Source organism: Salmo trutta, chromosome 23 (assembly GCF_901001165.1).
Source record: "Salmo trutta chromosome 23, fSalTru1.1, whole genome shotgun sequence".
Classification (NCBI taxonomy): domain Eukaryota; kingdom Metazoa; phylum Chordata; class Actinopteri; order Salmoniformes; family Salmonidae; genus Salmo; species Salmo trutta.
In genome coordinates, this window is record NC_042979.1 from 42,475,745 (window position 1) to 42,501,249 (window position 25,505).

Genomic DNA, 25,505 nt, shown 5'->3' on the forward strand with positions numbered 1-25,505 from the left:
TTCCTGAGCCAACTGAGCGCTTGCTTGTTGGGGTGCTCACCTGTTCTTTTGTTTCCCCGTCACCAGAGAAACTGGCTACAGCTAAAGAAGAGAACCTAGACATGCACCAAACGCTGGACCAAACCCTCCTGGAGCTCAACAATCTATAAAGAGAGCTCTGTCTGCCTGGGCCCATGAACAAGAGGCCTAAAACAAAGCGAAAGAAAAAAACACAAAGCTTTCATAATGCTCATTGATACACACTTGACCAAATCCTTTAGTTGACTTGCCCCTTTGGGAACAGGACAGTCTTCACTTGGCTTTAATAGTAGTAAAGGCTTACGAACAAGGCATTTCGTTTAGCTGATGAGGGTCTCTTGCACACATGCTAATTAATGGCAAACGCATGCTGGCTACAGAAGTTAACATGGTTCGGTATAACAGCATAGAGTTGAATGCTATTGAGGTTGCTGTTTGTATTTAGCATGTGATTCGAGTCTTAAAGTTGACATCTCTTTTCTAATCTGACCTCTGAGGCCTCCTTGAAGTGAAATTGCATTTGCTTTACTCTTTAAGCTTTGTTACCTCAAACTCTTATTTTTTTTTTATCCAAAGTATAAAGTTTTTGTAATCCTTCAAAACAAATAAATGGTAAACATATATTCTTTACTTACTGTTTGGTAAGATGTGCCACTCATTGTTTTAATTAATACAGTATAGTATTTGTGTAGAACTGACCCAAACAGGGAAAAAGACTAGCGTTCACATGTTAAATGTACGTCTAGGTTTGTTTTATATGTTAAAAATGACTAGCAAAGGTATCATAATGTAATACAAACTAATTACAATAGGGACATTTAATTTAGACAGTATTCTTTTGACAAAGTTTTAGAATTTTCAAAATTGTTGTAGTGACCTTTTGGGGGTTTGGATAATAGTATAACATTACAGATGATTTTGGTATTCTAATCATGACGATGTGGTACCTAATGTATTCTAATCACTTGCCTTCTTCTTTTTTTTTCCTTGACAAAGATTTTTGAGAATGCCCATAGTTGTTAGAATCTGAAACGTCTCTTAATTTTTGAAACACCCTCTCAATAGTTTAACTGTTACATGGTCATTCCACTAAACGAGTCTCTTTTTGAGTAGTGTAACTTAATCTATGAGTAACAGGGTTGACGTGTTATGCTCAACCCACTGTTTCCCCCCACAATACACCAGAAAGAGTAAAACCAGCTCACCTGCGTTTACACTGATTTGATTATTAGATGTTCAATGTTTCTTTTGGGGGGGAATATATGAAATATTCACCATATTAAAACGAGACTTCAGTTCAGGTTATAGGATTGACCTTTAAAATGAGGGACGTGTTTTACCTTACAATGAGTCACTAATCACATGACATAGATAATCGTCTGAATTGACTTTGTCAAAACAGCCAAATTTACTTTTGAGGTTAAAGGAGTTAAAATCTTCTGAGAAGTCAGATTGCAGATGTCAAAATGCTGAATGTTGGCACTCTATTGTTATAAAAAAAAAATCTAATGTATTGAATTTTCCATGTCTATATTAAATGGCACTTCATTTAATATGGCAAGCTTTTAAAATCCAATATTGGTGCAACATTTCTACTTAAAAAGGGATGCAAAAGGGACTCATTTTGTGGAACTACCCTACAGCTGTAAACTTGTAAGGTTGATTTCAAGCTCATGTAATGATATCTTAATGCACCTGTGTCAATACTTCAGAGTAGTCAGAATGCTTATTGGTCTGAAGGTTTTAATTAGGGGGAATTATTCAATATTCTGGAGGTATTCAAATTTGTATTAAGGTTTATTACTCATGTATCCTATGCAATGAATCAACTGTATAAGCTCTTAAGATGATTAAAAAATGGCCGGCAAAATAAATGGTTGTTTTGTGCATTTCTTCTAGTATTTCCTTAAACCAGATTACAGTGCAACAAAGTCTCATAGCGTTTATACTTTAGTTTGCTGTTTATAATGGTATGGTGAACTGATCAAGACAACTTTTTGGTTTCTTTGAATGATGCTGGCTACCACTTTACCATTTAGTAGAAGTGACCCATTTAGCTGACGTTTTGGCGTAACAATTCTGGTGTAACTGCTTTTGTGTCGTTTTTCCGCAGCAACAGGATGGTAACTTCAGATCAAGTTTGACCCATGATATTGCCAAAGCATGATGTGCAAACAATCATGGCAGAAATGTCTAACAAGGTTGTACATTTAACCTTTGTCACATTGACACTGAACAAAAATATAAATGCAACATGTAAAGTGTTCGTCCCATGTTTCATGAGCTGAAATAAAAGATCCCCCAAAAAAATGCATTCGCACAAAAGGCTTACTTCTCTCAAATTTTGTGCACAAATTTGTTTACATCCCTGTTAGTGAGCATTTCTCCTTTGCCAAAATAATCCATCCACCTGACAGGTGTGGCATATCAAGAAGCTGATTAAACAGCATGATCATTACACAGGTGCAACTTATGCTGGGGACAAAAGACCACTCTAAAATGTTCAGTTTTGTGTCACAACACAATGCCACAGATGTTTTGAGGGAGCGTGCAATTGACATGCTGACTGCAGGAATGTCCATCAGAGAATGTAATGTTCATTTCTCTACCATAAGCCACCTCCAATGTCATTTTATAGAATTTGGCAGTATGTCCATCTGGCCTCACAACCGCAGACCATGTGTAACCACGCCAGCCCAGGACCTCCACATCCGGATCCTTCACCTGCGGGATTGTCTGAGACCAGCCACCGGACAGCTGATAAAACTGTGGGTTTGCACAACCGAAGAATTTCTGCACAAACTGTTAGAAACCATCTCTGGGAAACTAATCTGCGTGCGCGTCATCTTGACCTGACTGCGGTTTTGCATTGTAACCGACTTCAGAGGGTAGCCAGTTGCCCATATGGTATGACATAAGCCCCGTTTATACCTGGTGCTAACATGTGTCCTTTGTTCTGATCTTGTCCACATTCTGATTGTGCCCACATTTTTAAGATGATTAAAAGACTCATTGTGATCAGATCTTCCTGACCATGCCCACACGGTGTCTGGATATTATTACAAGTGTAGACGGATCTGGACAGTAAAACAATTTAAATCATCAAAACCCTCTTAAATCATTGACATGTCGCACCATTGACTTACGGTACCATTCAAGGGTTTTTCTTTATTTTTACATTGTAGAATAATAGTGAAGACATCAAAATTATGAAATAACACATGGAATCATGCAGTAACCAAAAAAGTGTTAAATCAAAACATTTTAGATTCTTCAAAGTAGCCACCCTTGGCATTCTCTCAATCAGCTTCACCTAGAGTGCTTTTCCAACAGTCTTGAAGGACTTCCCACATATGCTGAGCACTTGTTGGCTCCTTTTCCTTCACTCTGCGGGCCAACTCATCCCAAACCATCTCATTTGGGTTGAGGTTGGGTGATTGTGGAAGCCAGGTCATCTGATGCAGCACTCCATCACTCTCCTTGGGTCATTGTTCTGTTGAAAAGCAAATTATAGTCCCACTAAGCGCAAACCAGATGGGATGGCGTATCGCTGCAGAATGCTGTGGTAGCCATGCTGGTTAAGTGTGCCTTGAATTCTAAATAAATCACCACCAGTGTCACCAGCAATGCACCCCTCCTTCTCCATGCATGCTTCACGGTGGGAACCACACATGCGGAGATCATCTGTTCACCTACTCTGCGTCTCACAAAGACACAGCGGTTGGAACCAAAAATCTCAAAGTTGGACTCATCAGACCAAAGGACAGATTTCCACCAGTCTAATGTCCATCGCTCATGTTTCTAGGCCCAAGCAAGTCTCTTATTTTTATTGGTGTCCTTTAGTAGTGGTTACTTTGCAACAATACGACCATGAAAGCCTGATTCACCCAGTCTTCTCTGAACAGTTGATGTTGAGATGTCTGTTACATGAACTCTGTAAAGCATTTATTTGTGCTGCAATTTCTGAGGCTGGTAACTCTAATGAACTTATCCTCTGCAGCAGAGGTAACTCTGGGTCTTTCCAGTGGCAGTCCTCATGAGAACCAGTTTCAGCAGCACTTGATGGTTTTTGCGACTGCGCTTGAATAAACTTTCAAAGTTCTAGACATTTTCCGTATTGACTGACCTTCATGTCTTAAAGTAATGATGGACTGTCATTTATCTTTTCTTATTTGAGCTGTTCTTGCCATAATATGGACTTGGTCTTTTACCAAATAGGGCTGTCTTCTGTATACCACCCCTACCTTGTCACAACACAACTGATTGGCTCAAATGAAGGAAAGAAATTCCACAAATGAACTTTTAACAAAGCACACCTGTTAATTGAAATGCATTCCAGGTGACTACCTCATAAAGCTGGTTGAGAGAATGCCAAGAGTGTGCAAAGCTGTCATCAAGGAAGTCAAAGGGTGGCTACTTTGAAGAATTTGTTGAACACTTTTTTGGTTGCTACATGATTCCATATGTGCCATTTCATAGTTTTTATGTCTTCACTATTATTCTACAATGTAGAAAATAGTACAAATAAAGAAAAACCCTTGAATGGGGAGGTGTGTCAACTTTTGACTGGTAGTGTGTATATATAATATTGTGTTCAATATTTCTATATACATACATTGTTAAATATACATATATATATATATATATATATATATATATATATATAAAATAGCGTTCAATAGATCTATACAGTGCATTCGGAAAGTATTCAGACCCCTTGACTTTTACAGCCTTATTCTAAAATGTATTAAATTGTTTAAACACACAATACCCCATAATGAGAAGGCAAAAACAGGTTTAGACATTTTTGCTAATTATAAAAAACTAAATATCACATTTACATAAGTATTCAGACCCTTTACTCAGTACTTTGTTGAAGCACCTTTGGCAGCGATTACAGCCACAAGTCTTCTTGGGTATGACGCTACAAGCTTGGCAGACCTGTATTTGGGGAGTTTCTCTCATTCTTCTCTGCAGATCCTCTCAAGCTCTGTCAGGTTGGATGGGGAGCGTCGCTGCACAGCTATTTTCAGCTGTCTCAAGATATGTTTGATCGGGTTCAAGTCCGAACTCTGGCTGGGCCTCTCAAGGATATTCAGTAACTTGTCCTGAAGCCACTCCTGCATTGTCTTGGCTGTGTGCTTAGGGTCATTGTCCTGTTTGAAGGTGAACCTTCACCCCAGTCTGAGGTCTTGAGCACTCTGGAGCAGGTTTTCATCAAGCATCTCTTTCTACTTTGCTCAATTCATCTTTCCCTTGATTCAGACTAGTCTCCCAGTCCCTGCCGCTGAAAAACATCCCCACAGCATGATTCTGCCACCACCATGCTTCACCGTAGGGATGGTGCCAGGTTTCCTCCAGACGTGACGCTTGGCATTCAGGCCAGAGTTCAATATTGGTTTCAGAAGTCCAGAGAATCTTGTTTCTCATGGTCTGAGTCCTTTAGGTGCCTTTTGGCAAACTCCAAGCGGGCTGTCATGTGCCTTTTACTGAGGAGTGGCTTCCGTCTGGCCACTCTACCATAAAGACCTTGGAGTGCTGCAGAGATGGTTGTCCTTCTGGAAGGTTCTCCCATCTCCACAGAGGACCTCTGGAGCTCTGTCAGAGTGACCAGCAGGTTCTTGGTCACCTCCCTGACCAAGGCCCTTCTCCCCTGATTGCTCAGTTTGTCTGGGCAGGCAGCTCTAGGAAAAGTCTTGGTGGTTCCAAACTTCTTCCATTTAGGAATGATGGAGGCAACTGTATTCTTCGGGACCTTCAATGCTACCGAAATGTTTTGGAACATTCCCCAGATCTGTGTCTCGACACAATCCTGTCTCGGGGCTCTATGGACGGGATTGCTTGGTTTTTGCTCTGAAATGCACTGTCAACTGTGGGACCTTATATAGACAGGTGTGTACCTTTCCAATTAATGTCCAATCAATTGAATTTACCACAGGTGGACTACAATCAAGTTGTAGAAACATTAAGGATGATCAATGGAAACAGGATGCACCTGAGCTAAATTTCAAGTCTCATAGCAAAGGGTCTGAATGCTTACGTAAATAAAGTATTTGTTTTTTATTTTTGAATACATTTGCAAAAATGTCTAAACCTGTGATGTCATTATGGGGTATTGTGTGTAGATTGATGAATGGGGGAAAAAACGATTTAATCACTTTTAGAATAAGACTAAGGTAAGAAAATGTGGAAAAACAGGGTTGACGTGTTTGTATATATCACTGTATATATCACTGTATATATCAGTGTTCAGAGGTTCATTTCAGTAAATAATTTGGATAGAAAAGGTATTAAAGACTAAGTAGTCAAGCTGAATCTTGAATCAAATTTGAACACGTTCACATTTTCCTGACATCATTGGTCTGACTGAAAAAAATCATTTGGTTTTCATGATGTTCAAAATCTGTGTGCCCTCAAATGAGCAATTAACATTAAGTGCCTTGCTTATTTAAGTCTCTCCGGATAAGAGCGTCTGCTAAATGACTTAAATGTAATGTAAATGTAATGAGTTACTTATTTCTATTGGGAGTGATATGTTTTCAAATTCCAGAGGAAAGAGTAGAGCCTGAACGTGATTGGTTAAGATGCACACAATGGCAGCACAGATGAACAGTGTGCAAGATGACTAATCACAAGACAAATCTGCCAACAAAAAAAAAACAGTCGTTTCCACACTTTGTCAATATATTTATTATTTCAAATGAACAGTAGTGGGGTGTTGCGAAACCTGATGAAACTGACTGGGGTAAATGCCAGCTCACCACACGTTTTCCTGCAGCCCTAACTGTGCTGTTCCACTGTTAGAGGCCCTCACTGGTAAAATCCGCAGACCATCACGCACTGAAAAAATTGGAAATATTCTCCCAGTGAATGCGTGTGTATATGTGTGTATATGTGTGTTATTATCAATGTCGTAGAATGATAGCTCTCCTCTGTCCCTGTCCAGCTGAACTCTGATCCTGTCCTTAACTCTGGAGTTGTGTCTCACGGGGAGGTAAACGGTTTCAGTATTTGGGCAACTTACTTTATACACATAATCAAAGTCTTCCTTATAATCTGTATTAAAACTATCAACATGGCTAATACCCCAGACTTCATCTCTAGGATCAGACCTATTGATAGACTCAGTGGCCACACCTGCAAACCAATACTCGTCATCAATCGCAATGTCCCAGCTGTGTGTCCCTGAGGTAAAGCCCTCAGAGCCCATGACCCATCCCTGGGCTAACCTCTCTGGGTTGTCAGGACGCTGCTGGAACTCACCACCCCATACAAAGCAATCATCATACCCCATCCAGGTCATGGAACAGAGTAGCTTTGAGTGCACAGTATTAGGGTCCAGAACCACCGGAGCTGAACAGAGAGAACAGAGACACGCCACGTTAAAACTAAACAGAGAACAAAATAAACGATCCGTTCGGCCTACATGTCAAGCGATCATTGAATCTATTTGGAATAAATATCACTCACTGTATTGAACAATCTCCTTCATTTTCTCCCAGATTCTGAACTTGAGGTTGCCCAGGTGTTTTGCCACATCTATCAGCGCTCCTGAAACCCTCACAGGATCAGGCAGTGGGCACTGGGTTCTGGAGAACATTTAGGAGTCATTGCTGCTGTGGGGTTAGGTTCAGAACCACAGAGTAGAGAGAGACAGGAGGCAGATCACTTACCTTTTCATTGTGGCATTGTAGTTCTGCAAAGTAACAAAAAGAGCAGCTTAGCTATCAATATTATTAATGATCAATCAGTATTCATTGTGGCATCCATCTTTAATAATATTGAATGATTATGGGGACAGACATCTGTACCTGCAGGAATGAGATGTCTTCAGCTTCCAGCTCTTTCTCTATAGCTTTGATTGTGTCTGAAAGTGATGATATCTGTCCGCTCATCTCTTCAATCTTCACCTTCATCGTCTGACTCTTCTGCTCCTCTTCCTCCCTCAGGGCAGCTATCTTGGCCTCCTCCTCCTTTTGTAGAAACTGGTGAACCTGCTCAAACTGCTCCTTAATCGTTATCTCTGTGTCCTCAGCCTGGCTCTGGAGACAGAGAGCACTGGAACTCTACCTTGGTCTTGGTAACACGGTTGAACAGTCAACTCTGTACAGTTGTTACACCACTCAGCATTCTTACCTTGATATGCTGTGCTGTTTGTGTTACATCACTCAGCATTCTTACCTTGATATGCTGTGCTGTTTGTGTTACATCACTCAGCATTCTTACCTTGATATGCTGTGCTGTTTTATCACAAGTGAGTTTGACTTTCTGAAAGACTTCCAGTTTGTCCTGTAAGGACTTCAGGGTAGGCTTGAGTTCCTCCTGGAATTAAACACTAGGTTGTTGTCCAATACCATATCACAAACTTATTCCAGTTGACTGAATAACAAAATGCTGAGGGATAGTCACTTTGTTACAAAATTAAAACTCCAGATCACATACCTACTCTCACGAAAAGGAAGTTCATAAATGCATATTGTCAGCAAAAAATGTACTTGTAGGCCTATAGTGTTTTTCATTTTCACAGTGAAGTTGAAATTATTGTTAATTTTCTGCATAACGCCCTGACTTAACAAAATCATTGGTTTACTCTACCTTAAGATCCTGTACAGCTTCATCTATGGGGATGCAGTCATGCTTTTTATGTTTCCTTGAATCGCGACACACCACACAGATAGGCTGTTCATGCTCCAGACAGAAGAGCTTGAACTTCTCTCCATGCAGACTGCAGAGCACCTCAGACCCTGCTGAAGCTCTGCGACGCCTCTCCTGTAAGAAGGCCTCACATAGGTTCTTAAGAGCCCGGTTATTGGGAGGCTCAGACCTTGACGATCTTCTCCTGCAAACTGGACACTCCTGCCATTCCTTCTCTTTCCAGAATTCCTGCAGACAGGCTTTGCAGAAGCTGTGGCTACAAGACAGGAGAACAGGTTCCTTGAAGATGTCACAGCACACAGCACAGGATAGATCCTCCTCTGGGAGAGTCGATTCGCAAGCCATTTTTCTGAATCCGTCAAACTTGTTTCTCTATAATGGCCTGTAATAGCATAAGAAGCAATGTATTTTACCCCTTATTAATAACGCACTAAAGACATTTGGTGTGCTTTCCTTATCTCCTTCAGTATCTGCTCTGAAATGTTGACATGAATCTAGTAATGAGAAATAGATCCTGTCGTGTGCGTTGTTGAACAGCAGAGAGCTGAACATTAGCTACATTTTAAATGGCTTCACTGACTCTTACTTCCTGTATCATGTGTATGAGGGGAGAACCTTTGCAGTTGTTCTTCTATGATATTATGGCGGTCCACAGAACATACGTTAGAGGTGCATGCTGCCACCTACTGTGTGGGGTGAAAACTGGCATTTAATGCAGAAAACATGCAGGGAAACAGCTTGGAGATTTAACGATGCAACTACAAAAGGTTCTAAAGATGAATTTAACCTGAAGATACTTTTGGGAAACCAGGCTCTGGTCACTTTGATTGACTCCACTTTTCCCAGCGCGTCCTCCAACATCTCCTTGACCGCAAATGGATCTCCCCCAAAACACATCCTTATCCATGAAACATACTCCAACACCGGAGCAAGGCATTACAAGATCGAGGCATATCTTCATTAACACCCTTAGCCCGTTTTGCTCTATTCTCCCATGTTAGTTTTCCACTAATTTCCCTTAACTTTCCTCAACGCACCATCCAACTCAGTGGTTCCGCTTCCACCATCACCTTGACCTTTGCGGTTAGTTTTCTTCCAGATATAGGCCAAGCATGGATGCGTTCTGAAACTCAAGCACACGGTTGTGCAACATTTCCAAATACAACCGGCCAGAAAAACAATGTTTTTAATGCAATTACTGTTGTAACCGTTGAGAGGAGAGTCTCAGTTTCTGTGGGTGTCAAATGTATTTCTCACTACTCATTACTGAGTGGATGGTATTTTTTTACAAACTGTGTTTTTGAGATAAAACGGCCATTTGCTGTTATGCTGGGGCTGGGCGTCCATTGAATCAGGGAATCCGTCCCAAAACGCAACGCTTACCTCTGCCCCCTCCCGGTTTGGTGATGAATTTCGAGTGGATCATGGTCAGTGTTGACTTTCCCACTTCCCCTATGACATGGGAAACCTACAACTTAACTGATGTTTAACCCTTGTGCTTTGCTGAAAACAAATTAGGTCCATTGTAGTATGGTTCAGATTGACCCACACAGTTTAAACACACTCTAGACCAGGCATCTCCAACCCTGTTCTTTGAGAGCTACCCTCCTGTAGGTTTTTGCTCCAACCCCAGTTGTAACTAATCTGGTTCAGTTTATCAACCAGCTAATTATTAGAATCAGGTGTGATAGACTCAGGTTGGAGTGAAAACCTACAGGACGGTAGCTCTCCAGGAACAGGGTTGGAGTGAAAACCTACAGGATAGTAGCTCTCCAGGAACAGGGTTGGAGTGAAAACCTACAGGATGGTAGCTCTCCAGGAACAGGGTTGGAGTGAAAACCTACAGGACGGTAGCTCTCCAGGAACAGGGTTGGAGTGAAAACCTACAGGATAGTCGCTCTCCAGGAACAGGGTTGGAGTGAAAACCTACAGGATGGTAGCTCTCCAGGAACAGGGTTGGAGTGAAAACCTACAGGACGGTAGCTCTCCAGGAACAGGGTTGGAGTGAAAACCTACAGGACGGTAGCTCTCCAGTAACAGGGTTGGAGACCCCTGCTCTACACAGTCAAAGAACCAAGTAAAAACAGCCCAAACTTTATTTTGTCTTGTCAGACCTTTCAGAAAGAAGAAATACAAAAACATTTGATTTCAAAAACTCTATATTTAAGACCTATTTGTTAAACATATTTCCTTTCTCACAAACAAGCATTTTCTGTTTGGTGCTCATTTTTGAGTGTCTGTGTCAGAAATCTGCTGCTCTCTCACTGAGAAGGAGCAGCTTGGGAAAGCTCCTTTTCACCCAAACATAAGTATAAATGTGCAACCAGAACCAGTCAAAACAAAATACATCAAAGAGACTTGTTTATTTTGGGCCTGTGCAAATATCGATACACATGAAACCCTCCGGGTCAAAATGACCCACAACAACATGTTTCTATACAAAATCTACACTGACATTCCACAACACATCAGTGTGTCCACATTTTGAAGTTAGGTTCATGACCCTAAATGAGGGGAAATAATTTAATTTCATTGAGAAAAAGAGAGGTTAACTAGTATTTTTAGACAACTCAAAAGTGGAAATTGGTAAAATTGACCCGCAAAATAATAGGAGGGTTAAGGAAGTCTAAAGTACTCCACGTGTACTACGACGCATGTCCAGAGGCGGAAATCCCGGGGGGGACGGGGGGGACACAACCCCCCATCCTGGGAAAAATATGATTTGTCCCCCCAATATATCACTGAAACATAACTATGTAATTTAAATAATATTAATAATACGCAATGAAAGCAATTGTGCTGATTATAGACACTTAATAGCGCGTTTTTAAGTTTCAAAAGATTGCGACCTCCCCACCCTTTGCCTCACAATGGTTTGATCCACTGCCAGTTCTTTAGTTGGCAAGGTAACAGAGGGGTGGTATCCACTGTCTGAAAGGCACTCAATGAACGTAACTGACGTGAGGTTAATCCAGTCAATCACGCACACACACTAGCTGAATATGCAGAGCTAGCGCGCAAATATTAATTATTAAGCTAGCTAGTACCTATTCCATTTATGTGGCATCGTCAAAGATGGAATCTTTGCTATCGTCAATTTATTCCAAGATCAGCATGCAGATGATGTAAGTTAGTGCTTCAAAGTCCCTGTGATAAGGTTAGCGATAAACTGAAGTCCAAACTGAACAGAACTACACTCTCTTCTACCATTGTCTTAAATATATTTAATGGTCTCGTTGCAAAAGCTAAATTGTCGCAAGGGAACTTTTATTTAATTATTTTATTTCACCTTTATTTAACCCGGGTAGCAAAGATTATAGCAAACACCACTGAAACGGAATTGGTGCTCGCTAGCTTTGCAAATTCAGCTATTGTTGGAAGCCAGCCAATATGAAACAAACTATTAAAATTACAAAAGGTTGCAGCATATGTTGTGTAAATGGTGAACTCATACAGCTGTCAACTCTTGTCATTTTAATCCGTTTCACATTTGCTAGCTACCTTTTAGATCGAAGCCCAAATAGAATGATAGAAGATAAGATGATAGAAGCCCATCTCCTACTGTAAATAACCTACACACACTGTGTGTGTAGCCAGCCAGCCAGCCAGGTAGAAAAATGGCAGAAAAATAAAAGACGGACATCAGAGTATTTTTCAGTACACCAAAACGCAAAGTAAGAACCCTAGTAGCCTAATATCTCAAAGACTAGTTGATAAAATGTTCATAAGAAAGAAATTAAATTCTAATGGAAATGTTTCACAATGATGTCATTAGGCAGAGCAGGCAACAGATGGCACACAGACAGCAGAGTTGGGGACAGATATGCAGGGACAGACTGGCAGAGACAGGGAGTTTTAGGTAAGTTTGTTGAGTCTTTGTTTGGCAACATTATGAAAGGTTCTACATTTTTTTGACTTGTAAAATAGGAACATAATTGGAAAATGCCATGGATACCCCCACTCTCAACTTAAACTGGTGACTGAACTAAGATTTGTTAAAGGCAATGGTATTGCTGTTGTGATTAGTTGTGTTGTTTTGGGTACCGGTAGTTAGGAGTACGGCAAACACCTTATTTCTTTGGTTCCTCAATATACATTTACCATATTACAATGTAGGCTATGTGTTACAGCACTACTTTTGGTGTCCCCCTCAGGAATTGCTCTTGAGAAAATGTCATGTAATTGTCCCCTCCAAAGTTGATATCAGATTTTTGCCCCTGCGTATGTCAAATAACAATACAGAACTCCAGAATGTATCCTACAGGCTATCAAGATCCTAGGAATATACATCTAGGGAAATCTAAGATGTGCAACACAGATAGAGACATATGAAAAGGCCAACCGATGTCTAGTTCCACCTCTTTCGCAGTGTGGCATGCGGCATTAACCATCATTCAATCAGACACCAATCGTGGGCACGGACTACACCTCCTACTTAGATCCATGGATCTCTTATCACTCTGAACAGGGAATGTCTCCCAAGGTCCTTCACAAGTTCTCTACTACAATCCGACCCCTACTGCCATATGCTCCCGCCTCAATTATCGTATGTTAGTCTACGCCAGACTCACTCACCGAAATTGGACCTGATCCACTGCAGGACTGAGCGTTTCCTTTCCAGCACCATCCCAGCCTGCTGAATAGCTGATGATGATCATGTATTGTATTGATGTATTTTATTGATTGTGTTTTGTTATTATGATTTAGTTAGTGTTCCCAATTTGTATATTTAAAATGTAAGTTCAACTCCCATTTCAACTTGTTGCTGCCACTTCTACAATGCCTCGTCGAAGAACACTTAAAAGAAAATTAAATTGTATTTTTTCGTATTCAACTCGCGCACTGGCCAAAAAGGTCACGTGGTTACAAATTGTCAAACACGGAAGTACAAAATTCGACAAACAAAAAGCTTAGCTAGGAAATGAGAGCATGGAGGGATCTAAATATCGATCAATAAAGTCGCTGAACGAAAGAAAATATAGCCACTAAAAGATTTATGCGAAATAAAATAATTAAATTATTGTAAATGTATTGCTAGACAGCAATGGATATCGGTATGAAGTTTATCTTCTGCACTGATAGCTAACGTTAATTTTAGCTAGAGAAACATAGCCCGCTATTTTGAAACAGACTTGCTTTTTCAATTTCAAGAGACTAACTAGCTCTATGGTTCAAATAGCTAGCAATCCAGTGGGCGTTTATCTTATGATAATTATCATTTCACCTCGTTATTTAATCCGCTAACGTTAGCTTGCAGATTGTTTTAAGGGGCTAGCCAAGAAGAACAAGTTCAGATAGTTGCAATGACTGCTGCGGTGTTTTTTGGGTGTGCGTTCATTGCGTTTGGGCCAGCGTTTTCCCTATTTATTTTCACTATCGCCAAAGACCCATTGCGAGTCATCATTCTAATTGCAGGGTAAGCTAGTATGTTATTGTTGATAACTTGTGGATTTGTTATTTAAAGTTGTTTGACAAATGATAATAGACCTAGATCAGTGGTTCCTATGTTTTTAAAGCTGTGTTAGTGGAACTCACAAGGTGCAACTTCGAAATTGGGTAGTGAATATATATCAAGGGTCCTTTGTTGTAATTTTCTCAATGAAAAATGGCCACCTAAATGTATCCCTAATTATTAACCCTATAATTACAGCCATAAGTATATACACTCTTTTGAAAAATGTTGAATTTGCCATGATACGTTTTTGGAAGCTAGTAAGATAGTGACATGTTCACTGGTGTGCTTCATTGCATCAACAATGACAACTGTTTTTCTCTGTCTCTTCAGGGCCTTCTTCTGGCTGGTGTCCTTGCTGCTGTCCTCTCTGGTGTGGTTCATAGCCACGAAGGCCACCAATGCCCAGGACCTGACCCTGCAGAAAAACCTGCTCATATTTGGCTGCATTTTCTCAGTCATACTGCAAGAGGTGTTCCGCTTTGCATACTACAGGCTGCTCAGGTCAGCATACACACATCTCATTATCTTGCTGTCTTTATCATGCTATCTCACTCTGGCTGGGGTACTAAACTCTTAACCTACGAGGTCCAGAGCCTGCTGGTTTTCTGTTCTACCTGATAATTAATTGCACACACCTGGTGTCCCACGTCTAAATCAGTCCCTGATTAGAGGGGAAGAATGGAGACAAGCACTGGAACTGGCTTGGAGGTCCAGAGTTGAGTTTGAGGGCTCTGTCTTGTCTGTCTTACTGTGTGTCTCTTTCTTACCATGTCTCTCACTGTCTCTGTCTGTGTGTGTCTCTGTCTGTGTGTGTCTCTGTCTGTGTGTGTCTCTGTCTGTGTGTGTCTCTGTCTGTGTGTGTCTCTGTCTGTGTGTGTCTCTGTCTGTGTGTGTCTCTGTCTGTGTGTGTCTCTGTCTGTGTGTGTCTCTGTCTGTGTGTGTCTCTGTCTGTGTCTTGCTTGCTGAAGTCATACAAGCACATCTAGGATCAGTTTTGCCTTTCAGATTATAGTAAATAAGATTACATAAACAGGATGGACCTGATCCAAGACCCTACTGTGTGAACATGAGTCCTAGTCTATTAAATCCATTATAAACCACATCAAATCAACCTGTACATATTACCTCAGTTACCTCGACTAACCTGTGCCACCGCACATTGACTCTGTAACCGGTACCCCCTGTATGCAGCCTCACTACTTCAGTTTATTTTAGTAAATACTTTAACACTTATTTTTCTTAACTGCATTGTTGGTTAAGGGCTTTTCACTGTAAGGTACCTGTTGTATTTGGTGCATGTGACAAATAACATTTGATTTCTTTATACAACACATTTCAAAAATGGAATGCAACATAATGTGCTTTCACAGGAAAAAAACAAATAAATACTGAAATATTTACTACACAACAAATGTAAGAGGGGGAAAAAAACCAAAATATTAATAAAAAATCAAAGACTAAAAAGCACATATCTTTTAAATATGTCCACAGTTTTGTCCCCCCTCAGGTTCTCTGGTAGGCTGTTCCAGAGGCTGAAGGCATAGTAACTAAAGGCTGCTTCTCCATGCCTCTTGGTCCTAGGCTTTGGGATAGTTAAAAGACCTGTGCCAGAGGAATCTACTGGGTACAGAACGTAAAAGCATGTCTCACATGTATTGGGGTGCACAATCATGGAATCTTAAAAAATATTAAACATGTATTCTGAAACTCAGAGGCAGCCAGTGCAGAGACCTTAAAACCGGTGTAATGTGTGCTCGTCGTCTGGTCTTGGTCAGTACCCGTTTTACAGTTGACCAATGGCTTTCTTGGGTAGACCAGAAAGGAGACCATTACAGTAGTCAAGCCTGCTTTTAATAAAAGAATGGATGAGTCTTTCTGTATCAGCCTGAGTGCGAAATGGCTGCACCGTGGCAATGTTCCTCAGTTGGTTAAAAAGCTATTTTGTTCACATTCCTAATGTGTGATTTGAAATTGAGTTCAGAATCCAAAATAACACCTAGGTTTTTTACCTGGTGTTTTATCATTATTGTCCATGATTAAAATATGCTCCCAGATTCTCTCTGTGCTTTGGCTCCAACAGTAAGACCCTCTGTCTTTTCTTGATTCAGCTGCTCACTATATGTCTGCTGCAGAGAGACGAAATTAGTTTTGATCTGTCATGGAAATAAGTGTTAAACATGTTGGCTAGTTATTTAAGAAGATGGAGAACAAGCTATAGGATGAAAAATACTGACATTTTGGTGCCGGTACAGCTGACTAGCGCTAACTAATGCTACCTACAGCAGCGTTAGCTACTTGGAGTCAAATATCGATATATATCACAACCCCAAAAAAATTATATTGCAATGGGTAACAGTATAGATTATTTCCCCCCTTCACTATGACTTAACAGGCCTGCCCAGGTATCAATGTCCCTGGTTAATGTACAACCAGGGGAGTATTCACTAGGAAGCAAACAGGCTCAACAGATGAGGGACTTACCTGAATTTGTCCAATAAGAAACGCTTATTTAAAAAATATATCCCAAATCGGTTTTCAAGCGCTTTGCGTGACCAGGGATGAGGAAGCTGTGGTGCAGTATACATGTCTTCATCTTTGCCATTTTACAGCGTCCAAAGTTATGGTGTTGTCATAAATCCTGTTTAGTATGACTTCTAAACGGAGAATTCTTAGACTATGTGTTTTAATAGTCACATGTACAGGGTTGCAGGTGTGATTGCAGGATACAGTGAAGATCTTGTGCCTGAAAACTTATCCATCTTAGCCATATCTGACTACAAAGTAAATACTCATCCGTACAAGTTGTATTTGTGGTCTGTAGGCTACATTGTTACTTTTTTCAGAACACAAAAACGCATATTTTGTGATAAAGTTTCCACTGTGTTACTGCTATTTAACATGTTCTTTCCACTGTATCATCAGGAAGGCAAATGAAGGACTGGCAGCCATCAGTGAAGAAGACGGCCCTCCCCTTTCAGTCCGGGAAATGGCCTATGGTATACCATTATCTTTACTTTTATTTACTTTAACATATTAATTAGCTAATTAAATACTTAACTAAACAGATTTAAATATGTGACAGATTGTGTGTGTATATAGTCACATGACAGACAGCTATCATCTTACTTGGCTTTAAGAACACTTCCTCTTTATGTTGACTATTCAGAGTTGTATTACCACTGTGGGCCAATCGGGTATGATTTTGGAAGTGCATGTAGCCTATCATTGTCAGCGGAATGCTAGGTGATATGAGTTTGACTAATCCGCTGGCTGGTGCTCAACACTGAACTAATCTTACCCTCTACCGCTGTGATTGTTGACAGGTGAACCCAGGCAAAGATTCATGACCGTACTAAACTCCCATTAAACCTCAATATTAAGTATTTGTCATTTCATACACCCATGTGTATCTGTATGGTTCTTTTGATCTGGACAGCTAATATGGTTACTTCTAGGACAGTCTTTCTAAGGAAATGGCAATGGCCAGTATTTATGATCATGTACTTTGGCATTGAGGCATAAAGTGAGTCAGAGCAAGATTTCAAATGTCTCTTCTCTAATCAGATCTTTGTGTTAGCACAATAAAACCTACCCAAGCCTGCATAATTCTCTGTTGATGTGCAAACACTCTCGAGACCTTCTTGTCTAAATAAGACACCGCAGAGGTGAAATGTCAGTTGAAGCTCACTGTAGTGAACATTATTGTCGGTTTTAGATATGACTTTAATAATTTGTCGTCAACATTGAGAATGTATTTATTTTTCCACAATAGGAAAATTTAATGCTACAAGAAACTCTCTATAAGCTCTAGATCAACAACTTGATCAGAATGTCACAGAAAATACAAAAATAATGTTAATTATATACTGCATGTCTAGTCATTGACTGTGCTGATGTTGACTATGTAGGTCTAGCAGTTGATTGTTTATCTCTACAGTGGCTGGACTGGGCTTTGGCATCATGAGCGGAGCCTTCTCCATGATCAACACTCTCTCTGACTCTCTGGGCCCAGGGACAGTGGGCATGTTTGGAGACTCCCAGTACTACTTCATCACCTCAGGTGTGTGTCTGTCTGTCAGGGTTTGCACAAGGTGCTTAAAGTACTTGAATTTGGCACTCTGAAAAAGTACTGGACATTTTCTCAAGTTGGTACTTGAAAAGTACTTGAATTATAATGTGAGGAGAACAAAAAATGCTCAAATATGGTAATATAAAAAAAAAATGTATTGGTCGTACGAATTCATTTCTATTGAGTTTTATTTCCTCACGTGTTTTGCACTCTGCTTGTCAGGCAAGCATGCTCATTTCACTCACACTGCCACTCAGCCAGGCAGGTACAGAACTGACTGATTAGGTACTGATTGCTAAAATGCCAGGCAAATATAGATTCAATCTTGCCTTTTGTGCGTATGGAAAGTTTCTAGGATGATTTTTCAGCTCATGAAACATGGGACCAACACTTTACATGTTGCGTTTTTATATTTTTGTTCAGTCTGGCTAACCTACCTTTTTTACTGCTACATCACTGCGCCTGCGATATTGCGCTTTATTAAGCGCCAGTCTTGCTCCTGCCATTCTGGTGGACATTCACATCCACTTTTCCTCACACAGCCCACCCGACCGGCGACGCCACTAAAGCTGCCAGTTGTAAGCAAGATGTTTTTTCGTAGCTTTTAAGTAGTAAATTCCCGAATGCCTGGTAAAAATACAATAGTCATTAAGCTGTAATTGTGTATTAATGCGAATTATAGTGTTTTTACCAGTAGGCAAATCAAATGTTATGTCACATGCGCCGAATACAACAGGTGTAGACCTTACAGTGAAATGCTTACTTACAAGCCCTTAACCAACAATGCAGTTTTAAGAAAATACCTACAAAAAAAAAGAGATTAAAATAACAGAGCAGCAGTAAAATAACAATAGTGAGGCTATATACAGGCAGTACTGGTACAGAGTCAATGTCCGAGGGCAGCGGTGTCGAGGTAATTGAGGAAACATGTAGGTGCGGGGGGGGGGCAGCAATGCAAATTAGTCTGGGTAGCCAAAACTCTGCTCATCATTACACCATCAGTACTGACTTACTACTCATGTATGTAGTGAAACACGTATTATTAAGTAGAACTTACAAGGTTACCTTTTTTTCATGAGGTTGTGGTGTTACTGCCATCTGGTGGTGACTAGAAACAATTGCATAATAGGAACTATTAGAAATAGATGGTCCTGGAAAATAAATATTAGTGCTTGAAAAAGTCCTTTAATTTGACTGTCTGTATGATCACTGGTCTGTCTGGCAGCCTTTATATTCCTGTGGAAGTTCCTCGTAATCTCTACTTGCTGTATACTGTCTACACCCAAGCCTTGTATTACTTTCATTGTGTGCTTGTCATGAATAGACAAGTATAGAATAACTTTTGCACACTTAACTTCTTCAGCACAGGGCTTATGAGGTGGGAAAAAATGTAAAGGGAAAAGGACTTGAGTACTTTGTGTACTAAAGCAACAAAACAAATGAAGTGCGACACTTCTGTGACTGATGACCCCTTTGACCTTTGTAGCCCTTATGACCCTGGCGCTGACGCTGCTCCACACCTTCTGGGGGGTGGTGTTCTTTGAGGGCTGTGAGAGGAAGAGATGGTGGGTGATCGCTGTGGTGCTCTGTCTCCACCTGATGGTCTTCAGCCTGGTGAGTGTACACACGGACACACAGGGTTGGTTGTTTAGCGAAAGAATATGGCGCGTGCGCAACGGTTGGCTTAGATTGTTGACAACATGTAAACTATATATTTTGTCTTCTAACATAAATACATTTGCTCAATGAGCACTTGTTCTCTCAAATACATTGTTACAGTTGTTGGTTAGCTAGCTGGCTAATTTTAGCCATATTAGCATCTCACGTGAAATCAGTCAAAACGCATCAAAACAAGACATGGGTATCAAATAACAAGATACAACTAGCTGAAACGAGCCACCAACGATTCCCCACATGGCTTCTTGTCATTATTGCTAGCTGTCTGACCGCTCAGAATCGTGACGTTGTCAACCAACCTGTCTGTCACCCATGCCATCATGATAGTTGCACTAGCAGGAATCAGTCACAGGAGGGAGTTGTTATCTTGTGTTTAACAACTCTATACCTGACTGTATTGTCCATTTTTTTTTAAGCAATTTGACAAGAAATACAGCTAAAGTCTGAATGAGTTAAAGTTTGTCTTATTAATTTCAGATTTTGTTGAATGGGTTCCTCATGAATCCTAATTCTGTTTGTAATAAAAGATTTAAATGATAAGTTGTGCATAAATGAGACTGGCAATTCATTTTTCTAGAGATTGACACTCCATTTTAGAGGACCATGTTGTAGATGAACAGTCTCCTCCAGTCTCACAAAAAACCCAGCACTGTATTCAGACCACAGGGTCACAGAAAGATAGTCATTCATTATATACATGCTGATGATTTTGTAGTGTTTCTTGAATGTATGGAAGGCACTGTGTGTCCCAAATGACACCCTATTCCCTATATAGTGCACTACTTTTTACAAGGGGGGGTGAAAAGTTGATTTTTTTTTTTTACATTTTAGTCATTTAGCAGACACTCTTATCCAGAGCGACTTACAGTAGTGAATGTATACATTTCATAAAAAAATGTGTTTTGTTTTTTGTACTGGCCCCCCGTGGGAATCGAACCCACAACCCTGGCGTTGCACACACCATGCTGGCGTTGCAAACACCATGCTCTACCAACTGAGCCACAGGGAACAGACCCGTATACTATATAGGTGGGGAACAGAGTGCCATTTGGAACATAGAAACTGTGTGTTGGGCAATGAGAACCTGAGCCTGGACATATTTCCAGGACACTGCACAGGAATGTTCTGTTCTCCCTCTAAGGGATTCTACTCATACAGGGGGAGGTTTTAGGATACGCTTCCCCTCCCCCAATCCTAACCTTAACCATTAGTGGAGGAAAATGCTGAAGATCAGCGTCCTAGGGGCAACTTCACCCTACACTGATTCTACTGCAGGCACCGTAGGCTCTCGTTTACCAAGGGTTACAGAGCTCATTATATTAATGCTACCTACTACTACCTATGTGATGAGTGTTGTCTGGGGCTCCAATCAAAATTGTTAGGACACTTTGTCAGACACTTGTAATTCTGTCAAAAGAATTCTAAAATAAGTTCCTGGCGTGCTATGTGGGAAATATTACAGTCCGGGCCATTTGACCTCTCCCCCGCTGTCAAAGACAGAGAGAAATGGTTAATGAATAACTTCTGAATAAATTGTGACTTATGATTGATTCTCTGTTTTATCATCCTGAGTGGCATCTGCATTCATGGGGGGAAAAAAGCAGTAGATATGTATTGCTTTTATGAATAATTTCCCACAATATGTTTCAACTTTCTGCTCGTAGTAGACATGCATTTGGTGTTTAGCTAATAATCTGTCATGTTCAGTAGGGGGTAAATGTTTTTTTTTAAACCGAGTGAACTCTCAATTACGAACAGGTTTTCATTTTCCATTGCAAAATGTTTTACTACGCGGTGCCATAAGTGAACACAGCCCTGATTCTCTTGAATCTGGTAATCAGTCTCTCATGGTATCTCTCTCTCGTTCCCGGTGCCAGTCTCTGTTGAACCCGTTCTACGTGGGCAGCATTCTCCCGGTCTACGCCATCATGCTGCTGATGGCTGTCTGGGCCTTCTTCTCCTCCGGTGGCTCCCTGCACAACATCACTCTTCTCTGGACGTGTAAGACCCGCCTCAAGCCTATCTGATACAGCAGCTGTACTAAGCCCTAGGTCCTGTTTATTAGGCAGCAAACAGAAGAAAACTTCCTGAAACAGGGAAGGACTTACCTTTTTTAGTTGTCCGATAAGAAACCCCTCGTTTTTGGTTGCAATATGTTTTGTAGCGGTGTTCCCTAATGAACACTTCTCTGGTTATCGGTCTAAAGGCCCACTTTGTTTGCTGATTGTCACTCCAGTGGAGCGTTGGTAGAGGATATGTATTTAAACAGATTAGTTCCATCTCCTCTCTGCTGCTGCTCCTCCCCAAGTCATTGTTCTCAGTCAACTTGCCTTTGTAAAAATAAGGATTATTTCAAATATAAATGAGCCACTTGGCTGAAATAAACAATGGAACCATTGAGGTTATGTTCATGTGGACTGCCACTCTTCTTGTAATTTAGAATGTACCTCTCTATTGGTCCATAAGAGTGGGCCTGTTGACACCGGTTTTATACGTGCATAATACATGCAGGGCTCCCGTGTAAAATAACGTCATTATAATGCCCTTTCTACTGAATTGAAAGTCCACTATCACCATGGTAATATTTGACAGATAGGTGATTGGTGCAGTATATGACCCATATAAGTCCACAGCAGGTGAACCTTTTTATTAAGTAGAGCTACAACAACGTGTGGTGGATCCTGTCAACTGGTCAGGAGCAAATCAAACCCTGTTAAATTTAGTCCTGGTTGGTCACAAGTTGTATAGTCAGGTGGCGTTATTAAGACCACATGTTAATCTGTGACCCGCCAGTCATCATACATGTCGAGCTTGGGACTTACTACCGAAACAGCATAACTGGATCAGGTCAATGTCATCTTAATTACAAAGTACTTCTTGACCCGTACCATACTGAAGAGTTATTTTTGTCTGTCTGTTTTGCAGGTAGGAAAAGTAATACGGAGACGTCGTCATAATTCACATTCCATGTTGATCTCTCGGAAGGTCGAAGGGCAATGGGAGCTTCTATCGCTGCAGTGCTGTGTACAAACCAAAGCAGCCAATCAAGAGACTACACGGTCTCCACATCAACCAATCTCCACATAATATGGATGGGCTGAATCAGAGCCCAGGAAATCAGCACGTCACTGACCTATGGAGCTGACCAAGGGAAATCCTTCATACTGTATATAGCTTGAATGACACTAGTTTACACACACTTAGACGTGTGTAAGCTTTTTTCAATGCAAGGAAACAACCTTTAATTATTATTTTGTTTTTTACATTCTTCGTCTCTTCGCAGATTTTTGCTTTTGTGTGGACTTTTAATCAATCCACTTCCCTTTGCGTCAATTATTGATCTTTGGTTTACTGAATTATGATTACTTTTTTAAGAATGATCATTTGTTAATGTAATGCGAAGGGCAGAGCAGCACAAATCAAATGTTATTTGTCACATGTGCCGAATACAACAGGTGTAGGTAGACCTTACAGTGAAATGCTTACTTAACCAACAATGCGGTTTTAAGAAAAAAACGTTTAAAAAAAAAAATAGATAAGTAAAATAATAAGAAATAAAAGTAACAAATAATTTAAACAGCAGCAGTAAAAATAACAATAGCGAGGCTATATTCAGGGGTACCATTACAGAGTCAATGTGCAGGGGCACCGGTTAGTCTAGGTAATATGTACAAGTAGGTAGAGTTAAAGTGACTATGCAACAGACTGTTGGCTCTGGTCAAACGAAGATTCTTCACCAGGGATTCCCAAACTGTTTTGTACCCTCAACCCCATTTTTCAATTTTTTTATTTTAAATCATGACCCACCATTTAAAAAAAGTTATGTAATCAATGGACAATGTTAACTTTTTTTTATTTGGGCTATGACAGTCTTACAAATCAGTCTGACAGTATTTTTGACTGTGTTTTAATCTGAAGACCATATGGTTTGAATTGACTGAAATGTATTAGGAAATGCAGAAGATCATCAGGCAATAATGTATGATCTGTGTAGAAAAGAACCTTGGAAGAGAACTGATTTTAACCCCGGTTCTATGAACCAATCACCAATTTTTGATCGTGACCCCAATTTTCAAATCCCCTAGTTTGGGGAAACCCTGTTATACACTCATACAAAGGTATGCAACTTCACTATATCATGCATTATCTGCCCTGGCAGACACTGCCATGTGTAGGACACATGTACACATCACAGGAGGTTGGTGGCACCTTAATTGAGGAGGACGGCCTTGTGGTAATGGCTAAAGCGGAATCAGTGTAATGTTATCAAATACATCAAACTAAATGTTTGATGCCATTCCATTTTGCTCCATTCCAGCCATTATGAGCCATCCTCCCCTCAACAGTCCCCACTGGTACACATTATGTAAGGTATTTTAATGTTTTTCTTATGCAAATAAAATGTTCTTGTCGTTTGGCAAATGACCTTGATCCAACAAATACAGGTGAAAAAGACAACTGAATCATATTCACTAGACACTAAACTACGCGGGACTACCTGAACCAATAAGAAACTAGTTTTTGTTGCAAAATGTTTTTCTACAGTGTGCCCTAATGAATATGACCGTCCTCTAATGGTATTATGACTAATCAGTCACTAAACGGTGGCCTTTTTTACTCTCTAACTGAGTGGTTATAGAGTAAAAATTATTATTATCGGCAGCAATTCCATAGCGTTTTGAATCTTTTTTTTTTTTTTAAACCTCTGGGTCCTCACAGTGTTTCAGAGTAGGACTTCTGCTGATCTAGGATCCGTTTTGTCTTTTGGATCATAATGAATAGGATTAAATGGACAGGGAAGATCTAATCCCAGATCAGCACCATATAGGCAATTTCCGTTTGAGCCGACATGCAGCGTTTACCGTGAATGCGATCTCCGCGAACAGCAGGAACGTTGCCTTTAAAAGCTGCGTTGTCTAAAACCTGCGATTTGATTGACCCTTGTAAATTGACTTTTTTTTGTGTGTATTTCACCACAAAAGCTGCTTGGCCAAGTGTCTTGGACGATACTTGTTAAGATGACAGCTTGTTGGATACAGCGTTTTATAAACTGGGTGGTTCGAGGCATGAATGCTGATTGGCTGACAGCCACGGGTATGACAAAACATTTATTTTTACTCCTCTAATTACTTTGATTACCAGTTTATAATAGCAATAAAGCACCTCGGGGGTTTGTGTTAAATGGGCTCTGCTTTGCGTTGTGCCTAAGAACAGCCCTTAGCCGTGGTATATTGGCCATATACCACACCCCCCCCCCTCGTGCCTTTTTGCTTAAAAATAGCCTTTCCACACTATCGTGCTGGCCAGCTCTGGTATTTCCTTTTTCGCACTGACTGGCCTTTCAAGCACGGTTCCAGCCACTAGGATCGGTTTAGTGTGAAAGGGAATTAGTCTCGATGTTCCCATTTTGAATGGCTCGATTTAGTTAGGATCCCCATTGGCCAGTTACTCCATTAAACTCCTAATTTCACCAGCTTTCCTAATGAAAGAGTTGAGATGGGTTCAGCTCTAATATATCATTTCAATAACTATTGATGGACGGCAGGGCTTTCTAAAATATACAGCCACGTCAATACAGGTCCTCCGTTGATTTCATTATCATATATATTTTTTGATGGCTTGCTGTCTGCA

General features: G+C 40.5%; 3 protein-coding genes across 7 annotated transcripts in view; 2 read left to right on the forward strand and 1 right to left on the reverse strand.

Moving 5' to 3' along the window:
• Nucleotides 1-1,892, forward strand: part of tpm2 (tropomyosin 2 (beta)) — a 35,754-nt gene extending 33,862 nt beyond the window's left edge. For all 4 annotated transcript variants that reach the window (XM_029710400.1, XM_029710398.1, XM_029710404.1 and 1 more), the window contains one exon: nucleotides 67-1,892. In XM_029710400.1, the coding sequence (XP_029566260.1) occupies nucleotides 67-149 (83 nt within the window). In that variant the 3' untranslated portion in view covers nucleotides 150-1,892. The remainder of the gene's footprint in view (nucleotides 1-66) is intronic.
• A 4,796-nt stretch (nucleotides 1,893-6,688) lies between these two features.
• LOC115160095 (tripartite motif-containing protein 35) lies at nucleotides 6,689-13,314 on the reverse strand. Of its 2 annotated transcripts, XM_029710410.1 has the most exons (7): nucleotides 13,249-13,314; nucleotides 8,614-9,055; nucleotides 8,245-8,340; nucleotides 7,830-8,060; nucleotides 7,692-7,714; nucleotides 7,489-7,607; nucleotides 6,689-7,371 (listed from the first exon to the last, which is right to left on the reverse strand). In XM_029710410.1, exons 2-7 carry the CDS (start codon nucleotides 9,016-9,018, stop codon nucleotides 6,776-6,778), a joined length of 1,470 nt encoding a protein of 489 aa, XP_029566270.1. In that variant the 5' UTR covers nucleotides 9,019-9,055; nucleotides 13,249-13,314; the 3' UTR covers nucleotides 6,689-6,775. The 2 variants fall into 2 exon arrangements, with proteins under 2 accessions (XP_029566270.1, XP_029566269.1); XM_029710409.1 differs by lacking the exon at nucleotides 13,249-13,314 and having other exon boundaries at nucleotides 8,614-9,282.
• Nucleotides 13,315-13,528: 214 nt separating this feature from the next.
• Nucleotides 13,529-23,345, forward strand: zgc:114200 (Aph-1 domain-containing protein). Its single transcript, XM_029710411.1, has 7 exons — nucleotides 13,529-14,089; nucleotides 14,459-14,629; nucleotides 17,051-17,124; nucleotides 18,066-18,188; nucleotides 19,684-19,811; nucleotides 21,752-21,875; nucleotides 22,800-23,345. Exons 1-7 carry the CDS (start codon nucleotides 13,977-13,979, stop codon nucleotides 22,829-22,831), a joined length of 765 nt encoding a protein of 254 aa, XP_029566271.1. The 5' UTR covers nucleotides 13,529-13,976; the 3' UTR covers nucleotides 22,832-23,345.
• Nucleotides 23,346-25,505: the final 2,160 nt, after the last annotated feature.

Coding starts and splice junctions, on each gene's coding strand:
- zgc:114200 (XM_029710411.1), top strand. CDS start 13,977: ATGACTGCTGCGGTGTTTTTTGGGTGTGCGTTCATTGCGTTTGGGCCA. Junction 14,090..14,458: donor GTCATCATTCTAATTGCAGG/GTAAGCTAGTAT, acceptor CTGTCTCTTCAG/GGCCTTCTTCTGGCTGGTGT. Junction 18,189..19,683: donor GTACTACTTCATCACCTCAG/GTGTGTGTCTGT, acceptor TGACCTTTGTAG/CCCTTATGACCCTGGCGCTG.
- LOC115160095 (XM_029710410.1), bottom strand. CDS start 9,018: ATGGCTTGCGAATCGACTCTCCCAGAGGAGGATCTATCCTGTGCTGTG. Junction 8,341..8,613: donor AAGCTGTACAGGATCTTAAG/GTAGAGTAAACC, acceptor GTTTAATTCCAG/GAGGAACTCAAGCCTACCCT. Junction 7,608..7,691: donor TACAATGCCACAATGAAAAG/GTAAGTGATCTG, acceptor AATGTTCTCCAG/AACCCAGTGCCCACTGCCTG.